General features: G+C 34.6%; 12 protein-coding genes and 1 pseudogene across 13 annotated transcripts; 6 read left to right on the forward strand and 7 right to left on the reverse strand.

Moving 5' to 3' along the window:
* Window positions 1–635: 635 nt before the first annotated feature.
* Window positions 636–2,566, reverse strand: LOC106658698 (ribose-5-phosphate isomerase). Its single transcript, XM_014380771.2, has 6 exons — window positions 2,226–2,566; window positions 2,097–2,157; window positions 1,797–1,912; window positions 1,590–1,723; window positions 1,387–1,528; window positions 636–1,068 (listed from the first exon to the last, which is right to left on the reverse strand). Exons 1-6 carry the CDS (start codon window positions 2,289–2,291, stop codon window positions 880–882), a joined length of 708 nt encoding a protein of 235 aa, XP_014236257.1. The 5' UTR covers window positions 2,292–2,566; the 3' UTR covers window positions 636–879.
* Window positions 2,567–2,712: 146 nt separating this feature from the next.
* Window positions 2,713–4,563, forward strand: LOC106658697 (grpE protein homolog, mitochondrial). The gene is made up of 3 exons (XM_014380770.2): window positions 2,713–3,114; window positions 3,560–4,064; window positions 4,145–4,563. The coding sequence occupies exons 1-3, from the start codon at window positions 2,801–2,803 to the stop codon at window positions 4,250–4,252; spliced, it is 927 nt and encodes a 308-aa protein (XP_014236256.1). The 5' UTR covers window positions 2,713–2,800; the 3' UTR covers window positions 4,253–4,563.
* A 6-nt stretch (window positions 4,564–4,569) lies between these two features.
* Window positions 4,570–8,159, reverse strand: LOC106658597 (DNA mismatch repair protein Mlh1). Its single transcript, XM_014380611.2, has 9 exons — window positions 7,829–8,159; window positions 7,465–7,751; window positions 7,328–7,391; window positions 7,057–7,256; window positions 6,568–6,998; window positions 5,411–6,488; window positions 5,283–5,346; window positions 5,008–5,206; window positions 4,570–4,932 (listed from the first exon to the last, which is right to left on the reverse strand). Exons 2-9 carry the CDS (start codon window positions 7,575–7,577, stop codon window positions 4,646–4,648), a joined length of 2,436 nt encoding a protein of 811 aa, XP_014236097.1. The 5' UTR covers window positions 7,578–7,751; window positions 7,829–8,159; the 3' UTR covers window positions 4,570–4,645.
* A 147-nt stretch (window positions 8,160–8,306) lies between these two features.
* LOC106658488 (tectonic-3-like) lies at window positions 8,307–11,574 on the forward strand. The gene is made up of 7 exons (XM_023463167.1): window positions 8,307–8,542; window positions 8,694–8,954; window positions 9,021–9,185; window positions 9,223–9,611; window positions 9,685–9,921; window positions 9,997–10,165; window positions 10,234–11,574. The coding sequence occupies exons 1-7, from the start codon at window positions 8,455–8,457 to the stop codon at window positions 11,514–11,516; spliced, it is 2,592 nt and encodes an 863-aa protein (XP_023318935.1). The 5' UTR covers window positions 8,307–8,454; the 3' UTR covers window positions 11,517–11,574.
* A 130-nt stretch (window positions 11,575–11,704) lies between these two features.
* On the reverse strand, window positions 11,705–13,566 carry LOC106658602 (mitochondrial fission 1 protein). The gene is made up of 5 exons (XM_014380615.2): window positions 13,313–13,566; window positions 12,532–12,741; window positions 12,358–12,463; window positions 12,182–12,268; window positions 11,705–12,098 (listed from the first exon to the last, which is right to left on the reverse strand). Exons 1-5 carry the CDS (start codon window positions 13,355–13,357, stop codon window positions 12,085–12,087), a joined length of 462 nt encoding a protein of 153 aa, XP_014236101.1. The 5' UTR covers window positions 13,358–13,566; the 3' UTR covers window positions 11,705–12,084.
* Window positions 13,567–14,222: 656 nt separating this feature from the next.
* Window positions 14,223–15,891, forward strand: LOC106658600. The gene is made up of 4 exons (XM_023463197.1): window positions 14,223–14,314; window positions 14,450–14,712; window positions 14,992–15,293; window positions 15,377–15,891. Exons 2-4 carry the CDS (start codon window positions 14,631–14,633, stop codon window positions 15,713–15,715), a joined length of 723 nt encoding a protein of 240 aa, XP_023318965.1. The 5' UTR covers window positions 14,223–14,314; window positions 14,450–14,630; the 3' UTR covers window positions 15,716–15,891.
* LOC106658601 (septum formation protein Maf) lies at window positions 15,221–17,120 on the reverse strand. 2 transcript variants are annotated; one of them, XM_014380614.2, is made up of 5 exons: window positions 16,919–17,120; window positions 16,593–16,837; window positions 16,360–16,506; window positions 16,149–16,291; window positions 15,221–15,237 (listed from the first exon to the last, which is right to left on the reverse strand). In XM_014380614.2, exons 1-4 carry the CDS (start codon window positions 17,006–17,008, stop codon window positions 16,153–16,155), a joined length of 621 nt encoding a protein of 206 aa, XP_014236100.1. In that variant the 5' UTR covers window positions 17,009–17,120; the 3' UTR covers window positions 15,221–15,237; window positions 16,149–16,152. The 2 variants fall into 2 exon arrangements, with proteins under 2 accessions (XP_014236100.1, XP_014236099.1); XM_014380613.2 differs by lacking the exon at window positions 15,221–15,237 and having other exon boundaries at window positions 15,889–16,291.
* A 406-nt stretch (window positions 17,121–17,526) lies between these two features.
* Window positions 17,527–18,322, reverse strand: LOC106658603 (histone H2A-beta, sperm-like). Its single transcript, XM_014380617.2, has one exon. The coding sequence runs from the start codon at window positions 18,025–18,027 to the stop codon at window positions 17,617–17,619; it is 411 nt and encodes a 136-aa protein (XP_014236103.1). The 5' UTR covers window positions 18,028–18,322; the 3' UTR covers window positions 17,527–17,616.
* A 728-nt stretch (window positions 18,323–19,050) lies between these two features.
* The window catches only part of LOC106658598, a 31,693-nt pseudogene continuing 25,994 nt past the window's right edge, over window positions 19,051–24,749 (reverse strand).
* LOC106658608 (histone H4) lies at window positions 20,424–20,808 on the forward strand. Its single transcript, XM_014380622.2, has one exon. It carries the CDS (start codon window positions 20,449–20,451, stop codon window positions 20,758–20,760), a length of 312 nt encoding a protein of 103 aa, XP_014236108.1. The 5' UTR covers window positions 20,424–20,448; the 3' UTR covers window positions 20,761–20,808.
* On the reverse strand, window positions 21,707–22,175 carry LOC106658606 (histone H2B). Its single transcript, XM_014380620.2, has one exon. The coding sequence runs from the start codon at window positions 22,122–22,124 to the stop codon at window positions 21,750–21,752; it is 375 nt and encodes a 124-aa protein (XP_014236106.1). The 5' UTR covers window positions 22,125–22,175; the 3' UTR covers window positions 21,707–21,749.
* On the forward strand, window positions 22,340–22,806 carry LOC106658604 (histone H2A). The gene has a single exon (XM_014380618.2). The coding sequence runs from the start codon at window positions 22,376–22,378 to the stop codon at window positions 22,754–22,756; it is 381 nt and encodes a 126-aa protein (XP_014236104.1). The 5' UTR covers window positions 22,340–22,375; the 3' UTR covers window positions 22,757–22,806.
* Window positions 22,790–24,298, forward strand: LOC106658609. Its single transcript, XM_014380624.2, has 3 exons — window positions 22,790–23,204; window positions 23,381–23,548; window positions 23,621–24,298. The coding sequence occupies exons 1-3, from the start codon at window positions 23,136–23,138 to the stop codon at window positions 23,633–23,635; spliced, it is 252 nt and encodes an 83-aa protein (XP_014236110.1). The 5' UTR covers window positions 22,790–23,135; the 3' UTR covers window positions 23,636–24,298.

Consider the following 24,749-nt stretch of genomic DNA (forward strand, 5'->3'; position numbering starts at 1 on the left):
CCGTGATAGTAAGAGTGCTATAGAGATACGACTCATCAGCACGTACTCCATGCCTTCAATGAGAAATTGATCGATATATCTTTATATACCTATATTGTGGCATGTAATAGAACAAAACTAGTACCTGTGAATTTTCGGAAGAACGACAGAATTTGTACGATTCTCATATTGACAGTGCCAACTTATTCGAGGCACGTCAATCCTCGACGAAGCAAATATTCAAAGTAGATATCAAATCTAAACCAATTGCAACCTCTCCGAGCAAGAACCTGAATTTCAATTGCACATTGACCTGCGATTGATCAGCGCTAAGTACTCATGTACATACATCTGCATTCGGATAACATAATCATAACGATATGATTATATGATTGTTTTACTCTTATGTGAAAAAAGTACATAACTTTCGAGTACTTATGATTGACAGCTAAAATATTTATAACAAATTTGAACTTATGAAATCGTTCATTAATATTATCACTGTTATTTTCTCCGTAACAAAAAAATCATATCCGAGTTAAATTGCATACTTATAATACTATTTCATTAAAAAATTATACTGGTAAAAGGATGATATATTTTTAAAAATTGTATTCGACTTTATGAGGAATAAATTATGGAATAAATGTGTAGAATATTGTAGTCAAAAATTTTTTTATTATAAAAACCTTAAGAGTATTATAAAAAGATCGAAAAATGCATCCACTTATATACATAGGCACTTGGTGAAAATTATTTTATACTATAAAAATAATCATGAAAAAATAGCAGTCACTATAAGAACAAAAACTAAATGTTAGATTTCATATTTTTCGACATGGGCATCATTAAAATCTTCAATCCAATTTGTGCGTTTTACAAACAAGGGTAATTGAAAAATTAAGGCTGTTCTTTAACACTACCATCCAACATACCAAAAAATACCTTCTTAGCCATGTTAATAAAGAGACCAGTTTCGATTAATCCAGGGATCAATAAAAGTTGCTGATTCACTGCTGGCCAATCGATATTTTTATCGGGAAATTGCCAATCCAATATAAAGTTTCCATTATCAGTTACTACTGGACCCTATTGAAAAAGAATAATATAGATTCATTATGGTTATGGTACAAGAAGTTATAAAATTTGATTTTTCACATCTTATAGTCGAGTAATCAACATTTTTCCGTTTCGAGTACGCAATTGGACGATCTTTTAAACGAATTTTAAGAATTTTTGAACATCGTCAATACTCCTTTAATACTTTTGATACCGCAGGATATAACACGAATATGTGTTGTTGCCTCTTTTGACATTATGAAAGTTTCGGGAAAATTCGAATACTCGACTCAAAGTAATCGAATTTTTACAGTTCTGAATTGTAAAAATGTAGAAATTGAGTCTTACAGCCTTTTTCATCGCCATTCTTAGTGTCACTGAGCCACCAAAATGATTTTCAATTTTTTTCATCACCGGAACATATGCCATAGGTACTACTTCGATCGGTACTCCTTTTTTGTATTGTTCACCAAGTTTCTTGGAATTTTTGCTAAAATAGATTAATTTGCAATAAGAAACTTTTAAAAATATTTGTATTCGAATTGGTTTACGTGTAATCAGCTACGATGACTAAATTTTTGGCACAAGAAGCTACAATTTTTTCTTGCAACAAACATCCTCCTCCGCCCTTGATGAGATTCAGATCGTTGTCCACTTCATCAGCTCCGTCAATGGCACAGTCGAGCTACGATTTATTTTCTCTTTAATTACATATCATCTTGTGATCATAAAGTCATAATTTTTAATTAAAAACATACCTCAGGATAGATATCCAAATCACCTAATTTTAAATTATGTTCGACGATTAGTTGACGCGCTTGAAATGATGTGGGCACGCAGACTACATCAAGATTCTCATCCTGAACCCGTTTCGCTGAAAAAATCAGTTGTCAATTACAAATTGATTTTCGCCATTCTTCTACATCTTTCGATTTATTTGATGTTTTCTCGATTCGATTAACAGTGTTACAAGATTGGACAAATAATTTGAATATATTCAAATTTACAGAAGTATAGAAATTTATATATAAACAATTCAAAAAATAAAAATGTATTACCTAGCCTATGGACGGCATACACAATAGTGGACCCACTACCAATTCCAATCACAGTGTTATCCTAAAAGAACAAAACATTAGCATTCAAAGAAAAAACTACCTGTTTAGAAATATAAAGCAAAAGAGTACCTTGACGTACTCGTTGACTGCTCGGTAAGCTGCAATTTTTTTCGAAGCTTCGACGGAACTCTGCATCGTGCGACGTAGAAAAAGTTAAGTTACAGCTTGTCGACTGACTAACTAATGCGTACAGGGGTATATACACCGTACGCTGAGTTTAAAATGTTTCTGCTCGGAACTTTGGGAGAGGTAATATTGCGAATCATGAAAAATTTCATAACATTCCCCTCTACTATACGGCTTCGGCAAAAAATGCGAGCCGGTATTTTTTCGTTCGAATGTGGACTTCTGCTATTCTACGGTCGGTGCATGCATTGCCGGCGAACGCTCGTATCATTGTCAGCAATCGTCATGACATATATCTTTGGCTACAGCGACTGAATTATCATAATGCACACAGCACATGTCGAAGTTCGAGCTATGGGGGACATCTGCCGGAACAGTAAAGAGTACGAAATTGTGGAATAGCTCGCGCTCCCTTTTTCATTATTTATAAAATCATTGACAAAGAACGACAGCTTTGAAAAAAATACTCAATCAATACGTCGAGAGATGAGCAAACAAAATTTTCGGAGCAATCGTGGATGTGGATTTCATCATCTATACCTATATCGCTGCATCGGACGAGTTTCGAAGCACGTCGCTCCGCGCGCGGTTCGCGTGGCTCTCCACTCCACTGCTTCAACGTCAGGTTCGCGACTGATCGCAGATCGAGAGCTGCTCAAAGTATTGCTTATCCTATGACTGGATTCATTGCGCAGCCTGTTTGCAGACGAGCGACTAACTTAGCCACATTACATCGTGACAACATGACGTCCTTTGCTATGCCGGTTGCGGCGAAAATTTGCCGAATCACAGCTGAAAATTTTTACTCTTTTGGAAGACAATTGGTGTATAGGTAATATTTCACCGTTTTGGAAAATTATAACATATATCATTGTCTTATGTTCCAGTAGAGCTTAGCTTATTACCCGATTTTCATCATTTTAGGTTAAGTGTTATCTAATATTGCTTTATCGCAAAATAAATTTTGATATTTTCTTTGAATTTCCTACAAGTTTATTTGTCTCTTACAAGAAATAATTTTTTTTGTTCTTTTAACAGTTTTTGAATTTTAATATTATTATATCTTCTCAGACCTGAATTTCAAGGAAATGAAATATATATTCACTCATTAATTTCATAGTTTACTTTTCTTTTATTGACAACAAATTATCAAATTATCAATGATTTAATTCAATGTGCATTCAATGAGTATTTTTGCTTAACAACGTATTATATTTAATTTACTTTCTGAATCTTTATCAGTTGCATGTCATTATGTAAAAACTTCTATATTGCAGACAAACCACAAGATGTTCTCCTAGCTTCTTTTCCCAAGAAAAGAACTTCAGCACCTCTGCAGAAGAAAAAAGTGAGAATACTCCAGAACAAACTGTTGTCTCAGAAAACGAAAAAAAGTTAAAAGCAGAAATTGAACAGTTGAGCAAGGATGTTGCTGCACTTAAAGAAAAAAATGATGAACTCAATGATAAATATAAAAGAGCTTTGGCTGATGGTGAAAATTTGAGAGTGAGACTAACGAAACAAATTGGTGATGCTAAACTATTTGGTATCCAAGGATTTTGTAAAGATCTACTGGATGTGGCCGACATTTTGGGTAAAGCAACTGAAAGTGTTCCCAAAAATGAAATCACAGAAAAAAATCCACATCTCAAGAGTCTGTATGAAGGTTTAATCATGACAGAAGCACAATTACACAAGGTATTCAAAAAACATGGATTGGAATCTCTTAATCCTTTGGACGAAAAGTTTGATCCTAATCAACATGAAGCTCTGTTTCAACAGGTATTTAAACCTTTGTTTTCTAATTATTGAATTTATTGTGAACTTTTTATTCATTGTATATTTTTTTATTTTTTAAATAGGAGGTTGAAGGTAAAAAACCTGGAACTGTGGTAGTTGTATCTAAAATTGGTTACAAACTACACGAAAGAATAGTAAGACCTGCACTTGTTGGTGTTGCTAAAGGATAAAGCAGAGTGATTGTTATTTACCTCAAACTTAGGTTATATTTTATAAAATTAGGCTTGTTGTTATTGTGTAAATGAATGAAAGTTTATTTATCACTGATAAAAGACAGGCAGAAAATGAATTGTGGGAAATATGTATTTATGTTAAAATACATATGATAGTATGAAGTGATGTATGTTTTTGGCAGAAATGCTATTGAGTGATGTAAAATTACAAAAAATTTATTTGTTACTGAATTTTTAAAACCAAATCAATTTGAAGTGTAAAAAATTACTAATGACAAAATAAATAGAAAATTGATTTAAAAAAAAAGTCAAAATTCACTTGTAGTTTTTTTTATTACACAAAAAAATGAATCTGATAAATTAGAGTTAACATTTTTGAAATAAACTATGTTAACAACGTTCAAATATTCTATATAAATCTGGTAATGTGGTAACTTCATAAATGGTTCCATTTTCGGCGAAAAATTTTGGTGGAAGCAAACTGTCTTTTATAGCAGCATACAGAATATGTTCAACTTTATGTTTCCAGTTTGATTCGCTTGTATCTATCTGGCTGTAGTACTGAGCTGTTTCGCGACATATATCTCGAAAACATGCTTTTTCTTTGCTCCAATTTACCTCAGTTGCAAGTCTGAGTAAATACATTGGAAGACCCCCTTGATTGGGAAAATGGTTTTCTAAAAAAGATGTGAATAATTTAAAATCCTAAAAACATTTATAATGCATTTGTATATTATCACATTATTACTTACCCAATAATATTGGGAGACCTCTGATTTGTCCTTTTTTATCAATATTTATGGAAAAATATTGTCGTAACATGTCAGCTTTTTCTAAAAGTAATTCTTGAACGCGTTCAGCTAATACTGTCTTTTCTCCAATTTCTTCGCTCCATCCAGCATCTTCATGTTCAAGGCCAAGCATCGCAACATCTTTTATTAATAAAGGTTCCTGATTAACAGAATATTATTTTCATTAATTTTTCCCATTTTTATACACAATCAAAAAGAAAAATGCTATACTTAACTGAAAATTTTAACACCCCAAAGTTTGCAAAGTCATACAGCATGATTTCATAGAATAATTCTTCCCTGGAGCAAAATTAAATTTTATTATCTTACATTACCTACTATTATTATAAAAACTGTGACTTACACAAGCCTTTTTGTATCACAAAAATACAGACCAACACCACTTTGTATTAGGGCTGAAGTTTCATTAATACATCCTACAAATACTAATTTTGATAGTAATTTTCTCAAAGTTGGATTGTACATCTGTTCAACTTTTTGGCGCAGTTCTAAAATACTTAATAATTTTGTTTCAACTCTGAATTGATTAACAGAATAAGATTTGAATTCTCCCGGAGATTCAAATGATTCATCATTTTCCTGAGATTGTGATTTGTTTTCAACAGTTTTAGATTCCTTATTCGCTTCTTTTGTACTTTTTATATTTTCTTCAGGTGAATCAGAATTGTCAATTTCATTTTGAACATTCTCTTTTATCACTTTAGGGACTTCATTTTCATTGTCAATTATGAGTTTTTTCATGGATTCTTCTTTAATTTCTGTTTCTTTTGCAAATTTATCAGGTTTCTTTGCAGCCTCAGATATCTTGTCTATATTATCTACCTTTAGAGAGTTTTTAACAAAATTACTATTGAGAGCAGCTTTGTTTAGTTTTTCATTATCTTTGTCTATTAATATTGTTTTTTGTTCAGCAATTTTGACTGTAGTATCACTTTCATCTTTATCTAAAATTAGCTCTTTTTCCTTTAATTTTTCAACTGGTTCTTCTTCTTCAAGTTTCCTTTTCTTGGCCCTAGTTTCTTCAAAACTATCATTGTTAGAATTTGAAGTAAAATTAAATTTTTCAAGTTTTTGTGAATTGTGGTCAACTCTAACAAAATTTTTTGGGTACAGTTTTTTAGTATCACCTTGTGATGGTGGTAAAATTTCTTTTTCCACTTTTTCTAAGTCTAACTTTCTTTTTTTGGGCTCAGGATCAATATAAAATGTTCTTGTTTTATTACTTTTAGCATATTCTTCATTAAGAACAGTACTTATTTTACCAATTATAATACCTTCATGTAAAAATTTTACTTCATGTTTTGTTGGATGTATATTAACATCTATATTTTGTGGATCAATTTGCAATGACAGATAACACCATGGGTGACTATTTTTTGCTAAATGTGTAACATAAACACTTTCAAAAGCTTTTTTGATTGCTAAAAAAATTCAAACATATATTTCATTAATATTTTTACTTAGAACTCCTTTGTTTGATAATCAGTTCTTTTAACTTACCAGTAGATTCAACTAAGCGATTGTTGATAAATAATAAAAATGTAAATCTCTTCATGGCATAGTTAGGACTAGTTATTATAATTTCTGCTTTGAAGCGATAAGATCTTTCTTCTACATTAATTTCCATGAGATCTCTAGCTACATCATTGCCAAATATGATTTTGATATTTTCTTTTTTTGTACTTGAATTAGGAGTTCTAACTGTAGCTCTATTTTCACCATGTTTCTTTAAAGTGAATCCAGTTTTTGGATAATGAATAGCATATCTAGAGACAACTTCTTGAATTCTGGAATATTCTTCTTTACTGTCTGACAAAGCTTTTCTTCGGGTAGCAATATTATAAAACAAATTTTCAACTGTTATTGTTGTACCTTGATTTCCAGCACAAGGAACTGGTGGCCCCTTTATCACACCATCAATGTAACCTGCTCTATAGTCAAGAAAATTTGTCATTTTGTTATTTTTATAAAAATACATTTGAAACTTACTTATAAGCACACTTTTCTTTAGCAGTTTTAGTGGTAATAGTTAATTGGGCAACATGACTAATACTGGCCAAAGCTTCACCCCGAAATCCAAAAGTTGTAAGCTTTTGCAAATCGTCAAAACTTTGTAATTTGCTAGTTGTGAATCGCTCACACACAATATCCATGTCTTCTTTATTTATTCCACTTCCATTGTCTTGTATCTAGAAAAATAAGACCACATATTGGAAATTCAGTTGATGTATGAGATAAACTGAAAAATAACAATAGAAACCTGCAAAAGTTTAAGGCCTCCTTCTTTTACTGAAACGGTAATGTTTGTTGACCCTGCATCCAGACTGAAAAATTGCAATATTTTGATTAAAAATGCTTGATTTGATACAGGATAAATTAGCAATAATTACAACTTACCTGTTTTCTATGAGTTCTTTTAGAGCATTAGCTGGTCTTTGAATGATTTCACCAGCAGCTATCCGATTGACGACTACCTCGTCGAGCTTACGTATTTTTCCAGGATTGGACATTTTTCCACTTGGAAAATAAAAAATTAAAACCAGAAAATGAAGTAATAAGACATAAATATTTTATCTGAGTGTTAAAAACCCTCGTCGTAGGTTATACAATTTGGCGCGGTGAGTAATTTAAATTTCAATGAAACTGTAGCAGCCGCAAATCGCAATCGGTGTCTGCTAAGGCCGCTAAGGATTATAGTGTCACTTATAGATCCTTTTGCTGTAAGTATTATATATATAGGTATATAGGCGCATAAACCTACGTGTTTCCTGCAGGATAGCTATAAGGTAGGCTCGTTTCACGCAGTCTTGCAAGCTCATCGTTTTTGTGCAGAAAAATAGTTATAGTTACTTAATACTACTAGAACTACATAGACAATAAGTGGCTAAAGGTGCTTTAAAAACAAGCGATGTAATTCTTATGTGATCATTCCAGGAATTTGTAAAGTTTTACATTAAAATTACGCGGCTAATTCATTTTTTACGAACCCACTTGACGACATCAAAGATCAATATTTAGAATAATTTTACTACCATCTCATATATGGTCTCTGGATAAGTTAAAGTTATCTTTAAAATGAATTAATAATTATGCTGAAAAATGATCGAAGAATAGCTCTAGATGATAAATGATTGTCTTTCGATTCCTCGCCGCAAGCGATCCATCATCATTATGAAATCGACGCATAATTTGGTTCTATGTATAGTTATTCATCATAAAGATTTTGTAACATTTAAAAAATTGCTAGCAACGAAGCCCATAGTTACATTTTGTTCCATTTGGTAGAAAAATGTAAACACCCAATGGCCAAGCGGACGTTGCCAAGGCGACGATTTTGGACAGAAATTCACAAACATTTCAACTTGAACGTCCAGCGTGAATTGTATCATGGCCGAGTTGCATGTGATAGGAACAATTACATCAGCAAGGAACTTCAAACAGAGTCGATTGTTTTGCAAATGGAACTTTTCAACCGGTAAATACAGCAACATCGATATTACACCCTGTCGTTACATCATTTTGATACAAATTTGTGTCAAGTTAGTTTTTGAGTTTATAGGCACTTTTTTCGCGACAGAGTTAACCGTGTAATGAACTTTTTTCTTCTCAATTTTTCGTTTCACGAGGCAACGGATGGAAATTAATCAACGGCAATAACGAAGGACAATCTCAGGAGTGTTGCGATTTATTCAGTCACGAGCCAGTGTGGGATCATCCGGTAGACTTACATTTTGCCACACAAACTCTGCAGGGCTCGCCAAAACTGTTGCTGCAAACATTCTGCCGAGACGAATTCAATCGAATTTTATTTCTGTCGTACGGTACATGCAGTGTTCCATTGAAACCGGGATTCCATTCGATCGAGTGTCACACTTGGAAACCAATTGGTACTTTATTTCCATTCTTTACCATTTTTAACTTTAAAAATTTTAATGTTTTCCTTTTATAATTAGGTGATTGGCAAGACAGATTGAAAGATAAATTTTTAGGAACAACGTTGCAACTTAAATCTCCAGATGTTTTAGTAAATGCTGACGATCGATTCGAACTTTTAACGGAGAGCATGGGCACTGTTCAAATCGATCTTTATATAATTTGCCGAAACTTTGATAAATTCGGTTGTCATTTATGACCAATGAATTAAGAAAATCCAAGAAAAACGAAGAATTAATTCTACTCACTTGTCATTAGCAATGAAGCATTTAATAATCTTTTTTAACATCGTATTACTACTGTCACCTGCCTATGGAATAGACGAAGTAGAGGATTTTATTGAAAATTGTGTAAATAGCTCATCATGCGAAAATTTCACCTCCACGGTAGCTCCAGAAAATCGTGACGATACGGAAGATGATGAAATAAACATTAAAGAATTAGCCACTAATCTGTTCAAACCTAAAGAAAATGTTAAAACTACTACTCAGAAAACGATTCAGAAAAATACCGATAAAGATTCGGATAAAAAAAACGATAAAGATCCTTTTCAAGATGAAAGGGTTCTGAAAGACTCTTCGAATAATAAATATTGCAGTTGTGATATAACAGTAAGAAGCGATAGAGGAAGCAAAATTCTTTTCGATAAACATAATACTTAATGTGTTCATTATTTCATTACAGATCAACGTTTGCGACGTAAATTGTTGCTGCGATCCAGATTGTACAGAAAAAGATTGGAAAGTTTTTTCTCACTGTATTGAAGATGATACCAATAAAGAAAGAGACAAATGGTATTGCAGTGAAAAACCTTTTTTTCGTCACAACGAGACGAGATTCCTGCTTGAAAAAGTAGTCGACAGTTTATTTTGCATAGCCTCCGACAATCTTCCGCCTACATACAGTGCGACTAGTCATTTGGTAAATAAATTCTATTTTGATCGATTAATATTGTAATTCTATGATCGAATTATTGTACTTTAAATTTCATTTCAGCGAATTGAAAACGAAGAATCATTAAAAAATGTCATAAAAAGTAATAAACCATCAAAGTTTAAATGGCTATTGGATAAAAAAAAGCCGATTCAGGAGCTCAATATAACAAATTCTTACAAATATGGCGATATTTTATGGAAAATTAACAAGAGCTCTCTGCAACCGCTTGGTTAGTTATTGTGATTATTTATAACATCAATAAAATTATTTAAAAAGTGTCGAAATTTCATATTTTAGAATTACCACAACCTGGGTTTGGACAGTCGTGCAATTTTAAAAAAACCATTAAATATCTTGAGGACTGGGAAAGTACCTGCCAACAAACCAATTTAAATAACAAAAACTACTTTTTGTTTCCAATATACTACAGTAATATAACATGTGCCACTTTACCATCGAAATTCAATGCAAAGTATTCTTTGCAGGATTGCCCAAAAGATGTTTGCATTACAGCTAATATTTCTGTTTGTTTTAACTCATGGGCAGTATGTAAGAATAAAACAGTACAAGGATTTTGTACCGAAAATATTTGTTACAATGTAGTGAAGTTCGTCAGATTTACCATTTATCATAATGGAGTTGATGGGTTAAAAAGTATTCATATACAATTATTGTTGAAAAATGTTACAACATCTTTTAAGCAGATAATCGAAGTAAAATATAAATGGGAAAATTTAAATAACGATTTAGTCTTTGAAAGAAGTGGAAATCCTGGTTACATATCTGGAAAACCAATTCTAATTGGAACTCAGATATCCAATAAAACAAGTGACACTCAAATTGATTATGTAGGGTTCAATAAGACCTATAAACATTTAACTTTACCAATAGCAGATAAAACTGGAGTGTGCAGTAGTACAGAAAGATACATTGTTAAATTTTTGGAGGATGTAAAATTGAAGTGTTCAATCAATGTGAAAACAAATAATTTTTCAACGGCAGCTTGCATCAAGCTACAAAATCTTACTTTTGATGCTATCATTGGGTTCATGAGTCATAAAAATTTTGATAAACTTAATTTTGACAAACAATTAGTATCAAAATCTGGAAATATCACGGACAACAGTACGGAAAGTTGGACAAAAATGTTTTTTGAAAAAATTCCTCAGAATGTTATAACTGCTCAAATGATAGATAATGAAATTCAATGTTCTGGATTGGTGACTTCTGTTATGTTTGATATTGTGCATTCACTAATTTCAAAACCAGGTACAAATAGAAATCATGTAATATTAGGCGTTGGAGTAAAATTTTCTCAAGAAGTTGACTTGAAGTGGGCAAAATGTAATGGCAAAAATTGTATTGACACACTTCAGTTAGATCTTATAAGCTTCATATCATTTCATGACTTATCAAAACCTGCTAGGTATCATATAGCTGGGGGACCAAATTTAGATATAAGTTTGCCATATGATTTCTTTTATCCATTCTTAAGTCATTCAAAATCAATGTCAACAAAGCTAGAATCAAACATTTTTCTCTTTATAATTTTTCTTTTGTGTCATTTAATGTTTTCATAAGTATCACAGGTGGGAGCATGAGAATTGACTTTTAAAAATACTTTTTTAATCAGATAAGTGTAATAATTAATTGTATGTATAACGTATTAATTTCAAATAAGACAATAGTGACCTCTATAAGCTTTGGTACAACAATTTAATTTATTCAAATAAAAACATAACATTTTATAAAATAATCACTTTCTTCATTGCATATTTGTAAAATAACAAACTGGTGGATGATTCACTATTTGATATTTAGAAAAGCAATTAAAATGTTAGTGAGCTATTTATTTACAAACTTTAAGGCATGACTATGGACTTTTCCTAATGACTAATCAGGGCTTGTTTAATTTGACAAGACGTATTAGTATAAATATGAAATTAATTGTAAATGTACTATTATTGTGTACAGTAAAAAAAACAAGCAAGATTATGCATCTTTTACACAAAACACAGTGAACAACGAGGGAATGCCAAAGATGACATGAAATATCAAAACATAGTCACGAATCAAATTGAGGATCCAGCCTCTGGGCAAAGATTTTGATCTTTTGTACAGTACAAATTACTTGAATAATTTGAATGGCTAAGTTCTTTTTCCTGTAACAAAGATGCCAAAGTTATGGTTACCAATATTATCTTTGATTTTTATTTCTCGTTGACTTTGGCTACTTTGATTTAACCTTTTTTAGCCATCGCTATTCCCAAGCCTAATACACTTGCAATTCCAACAATTACTCCTCCAGCTATTGCCATACCTTTGAGTCCCTCTAAAAAAAATAAAAAAAAATGAGATTGTTAGTTAGTTTTAATTTAGCAAAGAAAGATAAAACAATCAATGGATAAAATATGAAAGTACCTCTTTCCATTTTTTTCTTTATTAAAAGTTCTAATCTTTGTACTTGTTCATTACTTGGCTCAAGTTGTAGAAAAGCTTTGACGTACTTCATAGCTTCTGGGTATTTCTAAAAAAAGATTTGTTTTTTTGATACGAGCTCTAAGTATAATAAAAAAACAATTCAATAATATTTACCTTAATCCTGGCATTACCAATGGCAAGATAATACAAGCAATCTCTTTTTTCTGTTTCTCCAGTTTTGTTAAAAAGATCTTCCAACAGCATTATTCCTTTTCTGATATCAACAGGATATTTACTTCGGACCAAACACCATGCGTACTGAAATTGAATATTTGTGTCTACTGCTTCTCCTTGCAGTTGCTTATTGTACATAATCTCGAATTTCTGCAAAAAAGGTACAAACTTTTAGTTAAATGAAATATTTTTAGTGAATTAAAAAAAAAAAATGAAACAGGTATGTAGAACAGGTGAAATAATTGAAGATTTTGAAGTCATAAAAATTGTGAATGAATCTATGTAACGACGGAATATGTCATGCAGCTGCAACAATTTTCAAACGTGACTCATGTGTTCTACTAAAATAGAGCATTAGTAATCTTTATATAAAAAAATATTAATACTTTAAACGCGATGTAAGCAAGTATTTCATGGATTTAATACCGAAAGGGAATGGTCAGAAATTCAATGCTAATCGATTCTCGACCATTAATTAAAATAATCGTCATGCATGATCAATTGAACAAGTCAACGTGACGATGTCTGTTGTTTATCTAAAATAACCTAATGAAAACAATGACAATAGCTTCCATGAGTCGGTTACAAGATGAAAACATGAGCATTAATCGCCGAGATGAAGTGAAAAACGCGAATTGATCCATGTTATTCCATGAACATGGAACAGAGAGTCCAGCCATGCTGTGCAAAAATTCCTTCCGCTTCTTGCGTAATCTCTTACTTTCAAATCCTCGGTTGAGACAATTTCGTCCAGAACGTCCTCCATCTTGGTCGTGTATGTATATACTGAGGAGTGCAGACAACGGAGTGAAGTGACGTTGCTCCCGCTTTAATAGGTATATGTTTCTCGTAAATCGAGACGTCGAGAGTTTGCTCAACTCTCTGCACTCGCTATATATGTATATACCGTAGACGATATAGGTATATCAGCTGCAAGTCTTCAATGAGCAGCAGCAGCAGCAGCAGTAGACCAGTTGCTACGAGTAGACTCCGATGCGATCATCAGTGCATGTAGCTCTCACGGCACACGTACGGTGCGCTGCGCTCGCTTCTGGCAAAAAGAACGTCATTTTTTCCACCTTACAGCACTCTGCACTGCACGCCTTTCTCCCCTCTCTGTTGACTCGGCTCACCCACGCAAGCACGGCGCACTTACACAGACGAGCACAAGCTCGACGGCGCATCACGATTCACGGCGTATATCCGTCCGAGGGTTGGCCAGTGCGCACAGTTGCATACACAAGCTAGCTGTCCCCCCATCACGACGACCCGACTATATACCTACGAGTATATAAGCGCGTGCGTGTGTTTTTATCATTATCTCCCACTCCTGTGGAGCTTTCGCGGAAATCGCAACGTATCGCGCTTCGGCGCGGGTAATTTTTACTTTCAAACTCGGCAGCTTGCGTTTCGCGGGTAATTTTCGTGCGCGACTCTCGAGCCCGTCTCTCGCTTGATTGTGTCATTCTGCCTGTATCGGAATATCCTCGAGACCACTCGACATTTTCCTTTGGAGTTGCTTATAATCCATACACATAGAGGACGGGTGTACAGATATACCTATAGAGATATACATCGGAACCAGAGCGAAGGGTGGAATCGTAACAAACAGGGGAGGTCGATTTGCGACGACGCATTAGCCCTCGCTGCTGCTGCTGCTGCTGCTTGCTGCAAAAGGGGGACGACGCGCCCCGCAAATGCTATATGCGTGCTACTGCTGCTGGTGAGAATAACTATGTTGTATTCCCTGCGTGCGTCGACGGGCATTGCGCGTTCTAGTACGTGCGCTTGTGGTAGTGGCCCGTGCGTGTGCCAGTGAGTGTACGCTGCTGCTACTACTTGCTGATTTTTCGCACAGAGAGGTAGGAGAGAGTTATATATAAAGGCCGCGGAAGAAGCAGAAGAGCGGGGGAAGAAAACAGGTGGTCGCGGCGCGTGCTCTTTCCCTCGTTTGAAAACTTTTTCACGTGCTTTGCTGCGTAAGCTTGGCCGTCTCTCGAGCTGACTTTTGGCCCTGCCCGAATCCGGCCTCAAACAAAATGATGGAAACCAAGACTCAGGTGAAGGTCGAGCCTCAGGAGACGACGACTACCAACAACGCCACCGACGCCGAGGCTCAAAGTAGGTTAAAATCCAAACCTGCCCATTTAATTATTTATCTTGCTTCTTTTGTCGATGCTGCGCTTGCACTTGTGCACGTTCAACAGAGCTTGTCATCGCTCGAGTCTATTGCATTCGATCGATGCTTTTCTGCTTGGCGAGCGGTATCTATAGCTTGATTATTGATTGACAGATTTCAGATGCGTCCTCGATGTTCGATGTTTTCTTAGACTACTCAAAATCAATTTTTTTTTCTCTTTTCTGTTTTCATAATTCCGTTCTATTTTTCCATTTTCACAGAGAGAGAAAATAACAATAGTCCAGAAGGAAGTCCACCAGCCAAAAAAGAATGTCTGGCAAAAAATAAGTCCCCTTCGAATCCGCCTGCATCAGAGACCACAATATTGCAACCACCGCCTCCACCTCCCCCAGCTCAAATCAATATATTCTTTGAACTATTTTATGATGGACCTTATGATTTGACATTGTCTAATCGCTCTTGGGGTATACACAGAGTGCCACCTCCTAATCGAGCTATTGTATTATCTGAAATAACATTTGCCTTATTCAATGTGGCAATATCACCATCTTATAAAAAGCAGGTAAAAATGCTTACATTAATATTGACTAATCAATTACAAATTTAATGAGATATTATAATTTTTTATAACTTCACAAATTATAGGTCATACTTACGGATCACTTGAAATTTAAAGCTTTTGTATTGGACAAGCTTGTAGTTGAAAAAACTTTAGATGGTGAAAATACACAAGAAGATTTTGAGCAGTCTTTTGCAGAAATAGTAAATATGGTTGTATGCAAAGGAGGTCCTATTATAGAAGACAATCAAGATGTTCTTTCAAGATGTGCTTTTAAAGATTTTTATAGCAATCGATGGAGACATAAGTCATGCACAATAATAATTGAAAGAGGTGAAGAAGTTTGCAGACCATGCTCGTACCTTGATAAATATTTTCAAGAATGGATGAAGTACAATTCAAAAGAAATTATAATAAGCAACTAAAAGAGGTAAATTAGGTGCTTCAGTTTTTTGTGTGAATTAAACTTGTATAAAAAATCTAGTCAGACACACTATTGATACAATACTTAAGAGCAGTCCGCTATTCATAATATTTTTTATACACAAAAAATATGTATTGTATTATAATTTTAATCACAACTGATTCCAAGGAATTACAATTAAATTATTTTGCAAAAAGAATTGATAAAAGTATTATATAGATATAAATAGACTCATATAAAAATATATGCTATACTAATTTAGATTTAAGCTTGTTTTAGTAATCATGTGTGAAACAATTTAGTGTCGTGTGATTTCTCTAGTATTCAATGATTAGCTAAGCAATATTTATCACAATGTGTACGTGTTAAACCACAAATCACACAACCAGTAATCTTATGTCCACCTTAATTAAAGTCTACACTTGTGTACTCACTGTATCAAGCTTCAGACAAGAAGTCATTCAAATGTTTTATCAATGAATAAAGTGGCAGTCCGACAACTGTATAATAGTCTCCATTTATTTTTTCAACTAAACATCCACCAGTACCTTGAATTCCATATCCTCCAGCCTTATCGCTTAACAATAATAAAATAGTTAAGCATTTATTGATCAAATGTTTGCTTTTATTTTATCAAAAACTTACGTATATTCTCCAGTTTCAATGTAAGCATGTATTTGTTCAGTTGTGATATTTCCAAATGTTACTTCAGTGGATTCCCAAAACTTTATTTCTTTTTCCACGGTTTTGATAAAAACTCCAGTATATACAGTATGAGTTGATCCTGAAAGACTAAAATATTGATTCATTTATTTATTTACTTTAATTAAAATTATTCAAATTATGAATCATGAGTACAATTTTAGCCAGTTACGTACTCTGATAACATATCAAATGCATCTTCTTTATTTTTGGGCTTGCCATACAGTTTTTCACCTTTGGTTACAATGGTGTCAGCTCCAATGCAAAGAATGCTGCTTTTCAGTTCTTCCGCAGATAATTTGTCGAAGATGTCATTAACTTTATGTGCAGCAAGATCAGTTACAAAGTCCCCATAATTGTTATAATCACTTCTATTTAGATTTTCATCAAATGAAGACGGTTTAACATCGACAACAAAGCCCTTTAAAATAGAAATATATAGAAAATGTTGTTTACTTTTTTCTCTTATAATAATTGTTTAAATGAACGTTAGGAGATTTACCAAACTCTGAATGATCTCTCGTCTTCGGGGTGAACCACTCGCCAAAATTATCTTCATATTTAAAAGACATTTTGCAGTAGACTTTAACATTTTTTGAATCGAATAAATGAAATAAAAAATATAATAAAGCAAATACAAAATATGACAAATAGCAGACGTCACTCGATCCTCGACATTAAAGATTGATATTAAAATAGGTTAAGAAAAATCACCCCCACGTGAGAACGCGCGATTTTTTGCGCAGATTAGCTGACAGTGAATTCATAATCATTGAGAATTTTAATTTTCAGCTCGCATATAGTTTCATGCTCAGAATTTGATTCCAGTATTCACTTATGTTTATTTGAAAAACTATTTAATCATGTAATATTGTAATTTAAAAATAATAATTTTTACTCTTGTATTAACGAGTTCCTTGATCATTCGACTTATCATATCAGAATTAATAAATTACGTTAAAGTAGTTTTTACAAACGCAAAATCGAAATTGGATGGAAATAACTTAACAACATTTTTAGAGAAATATTGTTTAGAAATAAGATAAATCAGTTTTTAGATTCTAACAAAAATGGGCTCATTTTTATTGATAAAAAAAAATGTGACGGAAACCGAGGACAAGACAAGGCACAGACACGATGACTATCGCGTTTTTTGACGTTACAAAGTAAATGTGGAAAATTTTGTTAGCGCATCGGCGATCAATTTTTGCTTTGATCCGGCTTTGGCGTTCGTTTGCTATGTGACTTGGGCAGCAGCACGACTTGAATTTTGGGCAGGACTCCGCCCTCAGTCAGGGTGACGCTCGACAGCAGCTTGCTTAGCTCCTCGTCGTTCTGTATGGCCAGGGCCAAGTGCCTCGGGACGATCCTGGACTTTTTGTTGTCGCGCGCCGCGTTGCCGGCCAGTTCGAGCAGCTCCGCCGACAGGTACTCGAGGACCGCGGCCATGTAGACGGCGCCGCCCTTGCCTATGTTCTTGCAGTAGCGGCCCTTGCGCAGCAGCCGATGTATACGGCCAACGGGAAAGTTCAGGTCGACCCGCGACGACGTCGACGATCTGCCGCCCTTCGACCTGACTTCGTTTCTTATTTCTTTTCCTCTTCCGCTCATTTTGCTCTCTTTACTTTAAATTTATATTTATCAATCCGCGATTAATTGATAGTTTAAGACTTTTTTATTAACTTTTTTAAACCCACATTGACAATCGGTCAAATTATCTTGCTCAATGATTTTGAAAAATTGTCTAACCTAGTATTTCAAACCGTTTTCTGCTCAAACCAATGACATTTAGTTATGCTCGATTGTTTTGTTTTAAATATGGTTTTTAACAGTTTTATGAAGAATGTCGAGCTCGGTTAATCAAGCAAATAAATCTATTCTTGTTTATGAGATAGCTTTTACTCAAAAATTTCCATGAACACTTTCAATAATAATAAACTTTACTTTATTGTGAGAGCTCTAATTTTTTATCATTTTTTTTTCATATTTTTTACAATGAAATTTAAGTATATTTTTAATTAATTGTGTTAAATTTTAAAGTATTTCAAAATTATTTGAGTTACACGTATAAATCACCAGTTGATTTATTCGAAAATACCTCCTTTCAGAAGTTTAAAATAATCTCCTCTTACAGGCATCTCCAATAGATATCGTTCCATCAGGTAAGATGGCCGCCGATACTAACTGCTTTATTTGTCAACTTCAGATTCCATAGAGTTTTCTAGATAAAATCCACACAAACAAGTTATGATACAAGCTCAATTTAGCGTTCAAACATAGTAGATTCGATATTCAACGACGAAATTTTGACTACTTGCTTGCTATTCATTGTTATGAGACATTAGCCGTGGATAAATCTCGAATAATACATGTGCTAATATCATCTTGGTGTTTATTATTCAAGCGTGCCCATTCATAATCAAAAATTATGAAAAGCACCATCTCAATTTTCTAATTTAAAGCCTTTTTTGCCTCATGGATAATACTTAAGGATTATATTAAAAATAATAAAGAATCTCTCTACTACTTATATAATTCATCTTTGAGTTTTTAAAAATAGTTTGATTATATATTACTGCGAAATCTTCTAATATTGTATAAATTCTTTGATGTTAGTATTGCTACTCGAATGTAGTTGTAAAAATTTATTCAAGAAGATATAATCAATAGTTCATAACGTATTCAAAAAACATAAATATATAAAAGTATTCTGTTGCCCAGATGGTAAGTAATTTTAAAGGTTGTATCATAACACGAGATCTTATATGAATATATTTACCCAGTCATACACTTAAAATTTGCTCTATTCGACTTATACGTACATACTTTGAAAATATGATCTTTCACAATCTGATCTAGGCTCACGAGAAATTGATCTCAAGTTGATGACTTATCAAGCCGTTTTGAATTATTCAAAATTTTTGTGAGTACCATCAAATGTATATTTTCGGGGTGTTTAAGTAGTTAGATTCTATCAAGGTAGGATAACTGAAACTTGGACACAGATTTTGTGTAAATTTAGAAGTACTAATTCTAGAGCATCAGATAATTACAGGTGTAAATGTTTCTCAAATCAGTAAGTAAAACTGTAAGATGTGACAAAGATACCGTATGATTGGTACTATTACATATTCAAGGATTTTATGAATATTCTAGTTTCGATTTAGGCAATATGACTGATCAAGGACAGCGAAAAATTAAAATGTACGGGTTGTTCCTATTATCGTTGGCAAACGAGGGAATACCACGTTATTCGTGAGATTGAATTTTTTAAGCCATGTTCATGTTATTCATTGGTGCGTATTATAGTTTTCCACGTATTATTGATTTTGGGCCCTGAAAAGGGCCGTTTGTTTGCAAGTGGTAGCTTAGGCGCGTTCTCCACGAATACGACGAGCCAACTGGATGTCCTTGGGCATGATAGTGACTCGTTTGGCATGAATAGCGCACAAGTTGGTGTCTTCGAAAAGGCCGACGAGGTAAGCCTCGCTAGCTTCCTGAAGAGCCATCACTGCCGAGCTCTGGAAACGCAAGTCGGTCTTGAAATCTTGAGCGATTTCACGGACCAATCGCTGGAAGGGCAGTTTGCGGATGAGAAGCTCGGTGCTCTTCTGGTAACGTCTGATCTCACGAAGAGCGACGGTGCCGGGCCTGTAGCGATGCGGCTTCTTGACTCCTCCGGTGGCTGGGGCACTCTTGCGAGCGGCCTTGGTAGCCAACTGCTTGCGCGGAGCCTTGCCTCCTGTCGATTTACGAGCGGTCTGCTTGGTACGAGCCATGGCAACAAGTTATCGTCGTGAATAATCACAGAATAATGATGTCAAACGCGCCGGCTCTATGTTTTTATACTAACGCGCGACACGACTGCCGAGCCAACAGCGGTAGAGCGGGGAGATTCGTGCGGTACCGGAGGGGGGAGTTGTTATACATCGAGAGTAGGGACAGCAGCATATGCCGGTATAAATACACTGGTCTTTCTCTTCTCTGCATCAGTTGTCTATCCGCTTTGCTCAGATCAACGTATATTCAAAAATGACTGGACGTGGAAAGGGAGGCAAAGGATTGGGAAAAGGAGGAGCAAAGCGCCATCGCAAAGTTCTTCGTGATAACATCCAAGGTATCACGAAGCCAGCAATCCGTCGTCTTGCTCGTCGTGGTGGTGTCAAGCGTATCTCCGGACTTATTTACGAAGAGACCCGTGGTGTTCTCAAGGTTTTCCTGGAGAATGTCATCCGTGACGCTGTCACTTACACCGAGCACGCCAAGCGCAAGACTGTCACCGCCATGGACGTAGTCTACGCACTCAAGCGTCAAGGCCGCACTCTCTACGGTTTCGGCGGTTAAACACTTCCGTAACCCCACATTCAAACAATCAGTCCTTTTCAGGACTACCAAAAACCAACGTAGTATTGAACCATTGTTTCACATACTTTATCAAATACAGTTTCTTACAGAACATTGTGTACGTTACTGTAACACGACGAACCAATACATAAATGTTGCATAGACATAAGCAATTCATGTCTAGCATTTTATAATATCTGAAGCTAACATGTCAAGGGGTAGTCAAAGTAAACGATCCAACACGTAGCCTACGTGACGTAGGTAAACTGTCACCCAACACTCGCTCCCAACTCTACACAACTCAGTTTATGCCGCTACATCATTCACAGAAATAACACAGTAAGTAGTAACTAAGATGTACTGCTACGAAATTTTTAATGAGCTAGTTCTTATTCCTTGAATTAACAAAAGAAAAATCATTAAAAGAGTAGCTCCAAAAGAATTCGAGCTATATGAGATTTAATCGTCTGCTATTGAGCACAGTATTGCTATATAAACGTTGATGTCAAATAAAATCCGTTTTGATTTTTGTACGTTGACTAGGGCAACGTAGACGTATGACAGGTATACTGTATTTGGTTAATTCATATTGCTGTGGGCAAGTATCTATATAACGTCAGTGAAGCGTTTATAAGCATCTTGTTACATTTGAAGTAGTCACTGTACGTCATAAGTATGTCAGAAATCTCAAGTCAATCTCGTTCGACTGTAAACATTTATAATTACAATTGATATGACGTTCCACTACGTAAGTACTTGTATTTGACACGTAACTGGTTGAAAAGATTTTAGGTGATGAGTTATAGACTTCATAAATTTACATTACAGTACGATCAGTCATGAATTACCAACATGATATCGAGAGATTGAGCAGTAGTAAATAATTTCAAGATACTTCGAACTAATGTATTTGTGCTTTAATTATAGTTAGAAATACGTTGTAGTATTGTTGGCCCTGAAAAGGGCCGATTGTTTGTAAAAGTCAGATTTTACTTCGAGCTAGTGTATTTGGTCACGGCCTTGGTGCCTTCAGATACGGCGTGCTTGGCGAGCTCGCCAGGCAACAGCAGGCGGACAGCAGTTTGGATCTCCCGGGAGGTGATGGTCGATCTCTTGTTGTAGTGAGCCAAGCGGGAAGCTTCGGCGGCGATGCGCTCAAAGATGTCATTGACGAAGCTGTTCATGATGCTCATGGCCTTGGAGGACACACCGGTGTCAGGATGGACCTGCTTCAAGACCTTGTAGATGTAGATGGCATAGCTCTCCTTCCTCCTCTTCTTCTTGCCTTTCTTGTCGCTTTTAGAGATGTTCTTCTGGGCTTTGCCAGACTTCTTGACAGCTTTGCCGCTAGTTTTGGGAGCCATTGCTGCGTGGATTTGTCGTAGTCGATGATAGAGTACAACTGTGGGGCCGCAAGTTTGTGCGCAGTATTTATATGAGAAATTGTGCGTCGCGCGAGCGAACACATAGTGAGTCCCCCTCCACATTTCTTATTCATGCTTGATAGTGCTTCGCGCGCCGTCTGTTCGCTTATATAAAAGCTACATTTCGGCCACACTGTTTAATCTCTGCCCAACTTTCGTTCGTAGCAGTTACTCACTCAAAACTATTCAACATGTCTGGACGTGGTAAAGGTGGTGCTGGCAAGGCTAAAGGCAAGTCGAAGACTCGTTCAACTCGTGCTGGACTTCAGTTCCCAGTCGGCAGAATCCATCGTCTGCTCCGTAAGGGTAACTACGCCGAACGTGTGGGAGCTGGTGCTCCAGTCTACTTGGCCGCCGTCATGGAGTACTTGGCCGCTGAAGTTCTCGAGTTGGCTGGCAACGCCGCTCGTGACAACAAGAAGACCAGGATTATCCCAAGACATCTCCAGCTGGCCATCCGCAACGACGAAGAGTTGAACAAACTTTTGTCTGGAGTCACTATTGCCCAGGGTGGTGTACTGCCCAACATTCAGGCTGTGCTTTTGCCCAAGAAGACCGAAAAGAAAGCTTAAATCAATATTGGTTTTTCGTCCACCACACAATCAGCCCTTCTCAGGGCTACCAAATTTCAACGTATGAACTTCGTTCATTTTGCATAAAAAAAAAAAATACTTGATCTGTGCCCTATATTACCGACACTTCACGTGAACAAATTGTATATCCCAGTTCGCCAACAACTTTGTTAGTACCGCAGTTACGAATGTAGCTACAGGTGAATTTATTGTCTCCCACGCTGATGCCCGGAATTAAGTAAAGAAAACTGAACAGTGGGCTCGAAATTACTTTAAGATAATGAAGTCAGTGACACAAGGCGTGTGCTGATAGTTGATAGCGATATCATCGACCCAGATGTAGAATTCATATTCATGAGTGATTAAACGTTAATTTAAAATGGGTATTATACTAGATTGTTGTAGAGGTTCTTCTTACGAGGACATCGAACCGTCTGCCGCAGATCGAGTAAGATATTTTTAATTCATACATTCAACAGAATTCGTTCGTCTTCATTGTTGTACTTAATTTATTTATAAACAAGTTTGAGGTTAGACAATGACTAGGCTTGAAATGCTCTTCCTGAAGATACTGATGTACAATTTAGTATCATTTAATTTATGTATCTTAACGTCTTTTGGTAGGAATTGATGCGACAACAACAAGCTGAAGCCGCCGAAAAACGTTTAGCAGAGCAGGAAAAACGAGGTATAGGAAACGTTAATGCTGTTAAACGTCAACAAAAACTAGCAGAAGAGAGGGACAAAAAATTGAGTGCTGCCGAAAATGCGAACTCAGGAACCGGACTCAAAGTAAATTAATTTGAAATTCATACTCTAATATTACTGATTTTATCATTGTTGAAATGTAATGATTGATTTTAGTGGCAAATGAATTAATGATCAACAAACGATGTCGATGGAGTGGGGTTGTAGAATGTTCGATTCACACAAGTCTATCATAGCAGTTTATCGAATATACATAAAAAAATTTTTATATTTTTCTGTTATCGAATTATATATTTTCTTGTTACATTTATAAGTAAAATCAAGTTCACAATTCAACTAATTATTTGAGTTTGCACCGTCGGTACGAAAAAATAATTGTGCAAGTATTCGTATAGGATATCTTACGTATTCATTGCTGATTGATAAAATGTTAATGTACTTTAAACTAATTTCGAGCTATTCAATATTAATTATACAACTTACAGCGTTAAAGTTATTGTTGAGCGACACAATTATAATTACTACATAGCACTGATATTGATGAAATTCGTCCAATTAATTATAGATGTATTTATTCTTCTTTTACTATTTTGATTATATTACATAATGATTCCACATGAATTTTTGATTCTGATATTATTTTATCTAATCGTTATGTATGTTCTCGATAAAAAAATAATTCTATAGTTTTTGAATAAAAAGTGAAAATGAACATTATATTTCATTTGACCATTTGAATATTTAAAGGAGAAACAATAATTAAATTGAATTCTGTAAAAATTGCTATTTAAATTGCTGTATATGGCTAAATTAAAGAGATCGTTTTCCATGTAACAATGAACATGGTTCAAATATGTTTATTTAAAACTTTGATATTAAATATAAATGAAAATAATGAAATATTTTGATGATGAAAATTCTGTAGGTAAATTGTTTTCAAATTTATAATTTGTTCATAAAGTAATTGTTTTATTTAGTTAGTCGCCTTCGATAATTAGATTCAGCTAATTATTAATAAACTTGGAAAGTAAAAAAATGTCATGCTAAAGTTATTTTACTTCAGTAAAAAATTTATTACAATTTTTTTACATAGTATTAAAAATATACACTTTATTCTAAACTAAATATTATATCTTACACTCGTTAATTGCAAAAGCTAATACTTTATTATGAAAATACGATGCAGCTAAAGTTTAATGATTGCACTTGTAAAATAGTAGAAAAGTGTAAAAAAACTTCTACCTGTTATATCTTCTGTAATTTCTATAAAACGAATTGGAATAAA

This window comes from Trichogramma pretiosum, unplaced genomic scaffold (assembly GCF_000599845.2).
Source record: "Trichogramma pretiosum strain Unisexual culture from Peru unplaced genomic scaffold, Tpre_2.0 scaffold28, whole genome shotgun sequence".
NCBI lineage: Eukaryota > Metazoa > Arthropoda > Insecta > Hymenoptera > Trichogrammatidae > Trichogramma > Trichogramma pretiosum.